Here is a 6370-nt window from a genome sequence, read left to right on the forward strand (position 1 = left end):
TCCTCCCTGGGTTAGGGGAAGGGGTGGGGCAGAGGGCAAGTGCCAAGGTGGCACGAGGCTGGGCACGTGCCTGGTCCCAGACGGTGTCTGAGGAGTGTCAGACACCTGGAGGTGTCACGCTGAGGACCCCTGCCCCCACAGGAGCACCTTGAGCTCTTCAGAAGCTGACCTCTGACCTGGGGGCAGCCAGAGTCCAGGAACCCCAAGCCCCGCCCTGGGCCCAGAATCCCCCAGCAGTGAGTCTTGGCTCTGCTTGTAGCATCTGACGCCAGAGGGCCTGAAAATAGCCCCTGGAGGAGGGGGAGGATGGGGCTATTTAAAGGGCATGGGAGGAACAGAGCCCAGAGGGAGTGAGCGGTCATCATGGCCACTTCAGAGCTGAGCTGCCAGGTGTCCGAGCAGAACTGTGAGCGCCGAGAGGCCTTCTGGGCTGAGTGGAAGGATCTGACGCTGTCCACACGGCCTGAGGAGGGGTGAGTGCTGGCCAGCTGGGGGTCCCTCCTCCCCTCCCCTAGAGCACCCTTCCTGAGCCTTATGAAGCCAGAGCGCAAAGGCCAGGAGAAGTTTCGGGGGGTGGGGGCCAGGAGAGTTCCCGCTGGGGGGAGCAAAGTGGAGTCACCCCTCCAGCACCCCAGGTCCTGGCACCCCAGGTCCTCAGCGTGTGACTGGAAGGCAACAGCTCTCAGGAGTTCAGTGTCCCCTTCCCCTCTCCTTCCCAGTTGCTCCCTGCATGAGGAGGATGCCCAGCGGCGGGAGACCTACCACCGGCAGGGGCGGTGCCAGGCGTTGATGCAGCGTTCCCCCTGGCTGGTGATGCGGATGGGCATCCTGGGCCGCGGGCTGCAGGAGTACCAGCTGCCCTACCAGCGGATGCTGCCGCTGCCCATCTTCATCCCTGCCAAGGTGGGCGCCACCAAGGAGGAGCACGAGGACACCCCCATCCAGCTGCAGGAGCTGCTGGCACTGGAAGCAGCCCTGGGTGGCCAGTGTGTGGACCGCCAGGACGTGGCCGAGATCACCAAGCAGCTGCCCCCTGTGGTGCCTGTCAGCAAGCCCGGCGCCCTGTGTCGCACCCTGTCTCGCTCCACGTCCCAGGAAGCACAGAGAGGCTGAGAGGGACGGTGACTTGGGCTCCACAGTGCCTGCCCTGGGCTGGGCCCTTCCTGGCTAGGACCACGGAGGGGAGCTGCTGGCCATGGAAGCTTTGTAGTTTGCCCAGAATTGGGGGCTAGGGGAGGTGGGAGCCAGAGGCCAGGATGCCTGGGTCTCCTGAGTTCCCACAGGGAGGGAGCAAAGACGGTGGGCACTAAGGGTAGAGTGCTGGGGGCCAGCACAGCCGAGTACCCCCAGGAGGAAAGGCAGAAAATGCTGGTGAGGGTAAGAGGTCCCTGAGAGGAGTGACCCCAGTCTAGATTTCAGCTTCAGAGAAGGATGAAGAAAAAGCATAAGGAATGCTCAGGGAAGGAGGCCTGGAGAAGACCGGAGGGAGGGGGACGTGAAGAGGGCCGAGGCAGGGTGGAGCCCCCAGCACCCTCTGTTAGCGCTGCAATAAATGCTCAGTCACATGCCAGAGTTTCGTCTCTTTCCTGGTGGTTGAGGGGCCCACCCGTTGTTGTCCCCCCCCCATGCTCACTTCTGGGAACAGGCCCTGCATCTGAGCTAAATATGGCAGAGTTAGTGGGTCACCCCATGCTCCCGGGCGGGGGGGGGGGTTGCAGGGACAGAGCTATAAACAGGGTGGCTGTCCGTCCAGTCCCCCTGACTCTGCTCTGCAGTCCTGGCCTCTGTGTGAGTCCCCTGGCACTGGGCAGTGCCCAGGAGGCCAGTTGGCATCCAGGGTTTGTTTAAATGACCTCATGAAGAATATGGAAGGGGCTGGCACCGGGACTGTCCTCAGCTGTGCCTCAGGGTGTGGATGGGGTCAGTGACCCCAAGGCTGACCTCTCTCTTGGTTCTGAATCCAGACAGAATCAATCCTTGGCTGGGGTCAGGTGTTCTACCCTCCCTGCCCTGGGAGCCCAAGGTGGGTTCTTGGGGGTAGGGTGTGTAGGGGGGTGGTCAGGTTCCTGTGTGTGACCCCTGCAGCTGTTGTGGTGACTCATGTCCCAACCTGGCTGCCTGGTCCAACAAGAAGACACTTTCCCTTTGGGAAAAGATGAGGGTAAGGGTGTGGTACAGGAGGCCAGGGGCTGGTAGCCTACCCAGGGCCGAGAGGCACTAGACTTAGCCAGAGGAGGGTCCCACTCTAGGAAGACCACGGAGATGGCCCCGCAGAATCCACTTCCCATTTGGGAGGATAAGAAGGGGGACCCTGGCATCTTGACAGCCTGGTACCTGGAGTGCCAAGCAATCTGCAGGGCTGGCCTGGCCCTGCTCCCGCAGAGGGGGCTGGAGTGTGGGCTGGGAGATGAGAGGGGTCAGACTCCAGACCAGGCGACACACCTAATCCCTTGGCACCCGAAGGCTCGGATCGCGTCCCCTGGTACCCCGGGCAGCCTGGAGAACGCGCCCCGCGCCCTTCCGTCCTCACCTGGGTCCCTCGCCCCGGACGTGACGGGAACGTCCCGAGCCTTCCGCCCTCGGCAGCCCCCAGATACGCGGCTGGGAGCCTGCAGGGCCCGCAGGGGAGGCCCGGGCTGTTCCGTCCGCTAAGTGCTTTATCCCTGCTCGCCTGCCCTATCGTCGCTGCCATCTGACGGGCGGGGCTGGAGCTCCGCTCTGGGGCCCCGGGGCGACCGTGGCGGAGGCCAGAACGGACTGTCCTTTCTGGAGTCGGGGCGGGGGGCGGGGGGAACGCTGGAGGACAGGGACCAAAGAGGCCTAGGGGAGAGGCGGAGAAGGGGAGTTGGGGTGACCTCACTAAGGAAGGGGGGGGTGGATGTTGGACAGGGTGTCCCAGAGATGTCCCTGGCGCTGGGAGCTGGGAATGGGGGAAAGGGCTAGCTTGAACCCTGGCAAAAAAGAAGGGAAGGGATGCCAGGCAAAAGGGGTGAATGGAGAAGAGCTACAGGGAGGAGCTGGGGCTGGCGGACGCAGGGGTCTAAGGAGTCTGGGGGCACGAAGCTGAGGGGCAGGGCGCGGGAGCTGGCCTTGGACCAGGGCAGGTGAGGCAAAGGGTGGAGGGCAGACGGGAGCAACCGTGGAGCAGGGGCGGGGACGGATGCTCCTCCCGTGTGTCTGCTGCTCCGACACTAAAGGAGATGGATGGGGTAGGGGAAACGCAGCGCGCGCGGCCCCGGGCGGCTCATAGCTCAGCCGCCGCCCCCGCAGCGGAGAGGTCGGGGCGGGGGTCCGGCCGCAGATAAAGGCGAGCGGGGGACAAGGGCGGCCGCGGCAGCAGCATGAGCGGGACAGACCTGAGTCACGCTGCGGGCGCGGCCCCCGACTCAGACCCGGGCCTGGCGGCAGTCGCCTCGGCCTACCAGCGCTTCGAGCCCCGTGCCTACCTCCGCAACAACTACGCGCCCCCTCGGGGGGACCTGAGCGGCCCCGACGGCGTCGGGCCTTGGAAGCTGCGCTGCTTGGCACAGACCTTCGCCACCGGTGAGCGCTGGGAAACAGGACAAGGAGTCATCAGGGAGCCAAAGGGGCGCGCACGCGACAGCCAGATGGGGATAGGTAGTTAAGGGGTGAAAACAGAAGAGGAGCAAGCATCCTTCACGTGAGGCGGGGGGGGGGTCGGGAGGGAGAACACTCAGAATTGAGAAGTGAGGTGGGGAATGCAGAATGAGGGGCAAAGGCGGAGGAGAGAAGCTGCCAGGCACCTGAGAGTTCCCCCACTTAATCCTCACTGGTAGGTGACTAGAGTTTATAGTTGCGGAACCTGAGTCACAGAGAGGTTAGGTTCATTTCCCAAGGTAAAAGTCAGCGGACGTTAGAGCCAGACTCAGACCCTGGTTAGTCTAACTCCAGAGCTAATGCTTCTTCTAGACAGAGACACACTTCCAGGGGGAGAAGGAACAGAGAGAGGGGGAAGAAGCCCCAGGTAAGGGAGGCCGTGACTGAGGCTAGGGGCTGCAGGCACAGGCCTAGCACCAGGACCTGCTTCCTCTGCCCCACCCAGGTGAGGTGTCTGGACGCACCCTCATTGACATTGGTTCAGGCCCCACTATCTACCAGCTGCTCAGCGCCTGCGCCCACTTTGAGGACATCACGATGACAGATTTCTTGGAGGTGAACCGCCAGGAGCTGGGGCTCTGGCTGCGAGGCGAGCCTGGGGCCTTCGACTGGAGCGTGTACAGCCAGCATGTCTGTCTCATCGAGGGCAAGGGGTAAGGGCTGGGGGGTACGGGTTGGGCAGGGGGTTTCCCACGGAGTGGCTGGTGGGAGGCAACAGAGAACTGGGTGTGGGCAGTCCAGAGCCCTGGTCCTGACTCTGCCTTCTGAGTCAAACAGTGAATCCTGCCAAGAGAAGGAGTGCCAGCTGCGGGCCAGGGTGAAGCGGATCCTGCCCATCGACGTGCACCAGCCCCAGCCCCTGGGCGCTGGGAGCCTGGCGCCCCTGCCTGCCGATGCCCTGGTCTCCGCCTTCTGCCTAGAGGCTGTGAGTCCGGACCTTGCCAGCTTCCAGCGGGCCCTGGACCACATCACTACACTGCTGAGGCCTGGGGGGCACCTCCTCCTCATCGGGGCCCTGGAGGAGTCATGGTACCTGGCTGGGGAGGCCAGGCTGGCAGTGGTGCCAGTGCGTGAGGAGGAGGTGAGGGAGGCCCTGGTGCGTAGCGGCTATGAGGTGAGGGATCTGCGCACCTACATCATGCCTTCCCACCTTCGGACAGGCGTAGATGATGTCAAGGGCATCTTCTTCGCCTGGGCCCAGAAGAAGGTGGGGGTGTGAGGCCCCAGTGCACACAGTGTCGGCGGCCCTCACCCACCTAGATTCCCTGTTATCTGAGGTGGCACCTAATAAAGAAATAAGTCCATGCTGGTTGGTGTTAAGTGCAGTCTGCGGCTCTCCTGGGAAGCAACAAGGGCCCAGAGCTCTCTCTTGTGTTGTGGGCATATGGGAGGCATCAACCCTGGCCTTTTTCCCAGAAGCTTCCATGAAGGAAAGTTTCCGTACACTCATTCTTCCCAAACTAAGGAAAGCCAGGGTCAGCATGTGCTGTGTGCCAGGCGCCTGCCAGGCCCATTCAGTCCTCACCCTCGGCAGCAGGTCCTGTTGTCCTGTTTGCAGGTGAAGCTCAGAAAGGTTAGGAACAAATAAATAATAGAGGAGCTTAGCGGAGCCCAGAAGGGGAGGTGAAGGGGGTAATTAGGAGAACTTGGAGGCGGTGGTGCTACAACCCAGGCACAAAGGCCAAGGGAAGTCAGAGGGGAAGAACAGGCACCAGCTCCCTCTCCCAGCCCCCACTACGAGCGGGATGGGAGCTCCATCCAGATCTGCTGTTGCCCTGAATCTGGTCCTTGCCATCCCCACTCCCATGGGCCTAGGTAGAGACGCCATCTGCCTGTTGCCTCCAGCCAGCTCTGTCTTCTTCCCTCCAGCCCATCCTACTCACACAAATGAGCTGGAAAAGGGTAGGTGAGTCTGAGAATTGGTTTATTAAGAATGTCCCTTGCCACCCTCCTACCTTAAAATAGTTCTTAGTATCAAAAGAAGTTATAGGTCACCCAAGTCCCTGAGGTTGGAGTCCTAGCTCAGCGCCCTTACCCCCAGGGAGAGGCAAGAGGGCAGAGAATCCCGACTCCTTGCTCCAGTCACAGACACTGCCTTTGGATGGAAAGTTTCTGCAGCTCCATATTCTGTCCTTGTGGAGCAGGAATGTGCTATGGCTGCTGGCAACTGGCAGGGGTCACCTTTACCAGGGTGTAGGTACAGCACGGCCCCTGCCTGCCTCTGGGAAGACCAGAAACCAGACCCAGCCAAAGCCTTCTCCCCTCCTCCCTCAGATTGCCCCCTCCCTCCCCTGGGTCAGGCAGTGGCAAAGGGGCTTAGCAGGCAGGACACTGGGGTAGGGGCTGGCCAACCATGTCTAGGCAAGGAGGATCCCCAGTTTTCTTCCTCCCTCTGCCTCCCAAGGGGCTGATTCTGGGGGAGATCTTGGGTTGTGCAGAAGCCCAATGAGGTTCGTAAAGAGGGCGGCAAAAGAAAGGAACACATATACACACATGCAGCCTGGACACCCTTACCCCTGCCAGATCTTGGGGACATCCTGGCTTTCTGCCTGGCCTGGGGCTGTGTATAGGGTTGGTGCTCAGTAAATGGCTGTGGACATGATTTGATTCCCCCCCGCCCACTGTGTGGCATTCACACTGCCCTGCACCTCCACTCAGTCTCTACATGTTCCCCTAACCCACACTAACCCGCCTGCCCCCCAACACCACACTTCAAAACCACTCACATACACCCCCGCTTTCCACACTGCAC

General features: G+C 61.8%; 2 protein-coding genes across 2 annotated transcripts; both read left to right on the forward strand.

Moving 5' to 3' along the window:
* The first annotated feature begins 236 nt into the window (after nt 1-236).
* Nucleotides 237-1572, forward strand: TCAP (titin-cap). The gene is made up of 2 exons (XM_029211766.1): nt 237-473; nt 720-1572. The coding sequence occupies exons 1-2, from the start codon at nt 364-366 to the stop codon at nt 1111-1113; spliced, it is 504 nt and encodes a 167-aa protein (XP_029067599.1). The 5' UTR covers nt 237-363; the 3' UTR covers nt 1114-1572.
* Nucleotides 1573-1782: 210 nt separating this feature from the next.
* On the forward strand, nt 1783-6352 carry PNMT (phenylethanolamine N-methyltransferase). The gene is given in 5 exon segments (XM_029210726.1): nt 1783-3543; nt 4064-4271; nt 4396-4727; nt 4730-4812; nt 4814-6352. Coding segments are annotated over 5 exon segments (849 nt in total). The 5' UTR covers nt 1783-3341; the 3' UTR covers nt 4838-6352.
* Nucleotides 6353-6370: the final 18 nt, after the last annotated feature.

Source organism: Monodon monoceros, unplaced genomic scaffold (genome assembly GCF_005190385.1).
Source record: "Monodon monoceros isolate NGI ecotype Baffin Bay Population unplaced genomic scaffold, NGI_Narwhal_1 Super_Scaffold_9, whole genome shotgun sequence".
In the NCBI taxonomy this organism is placed as follows: domain Eukaryota; kingdom Metazoa; phylum Chordata; class Mammalia; order Artiodactyla; family Monodontidae; genus Monodon; species Monodon monoceros.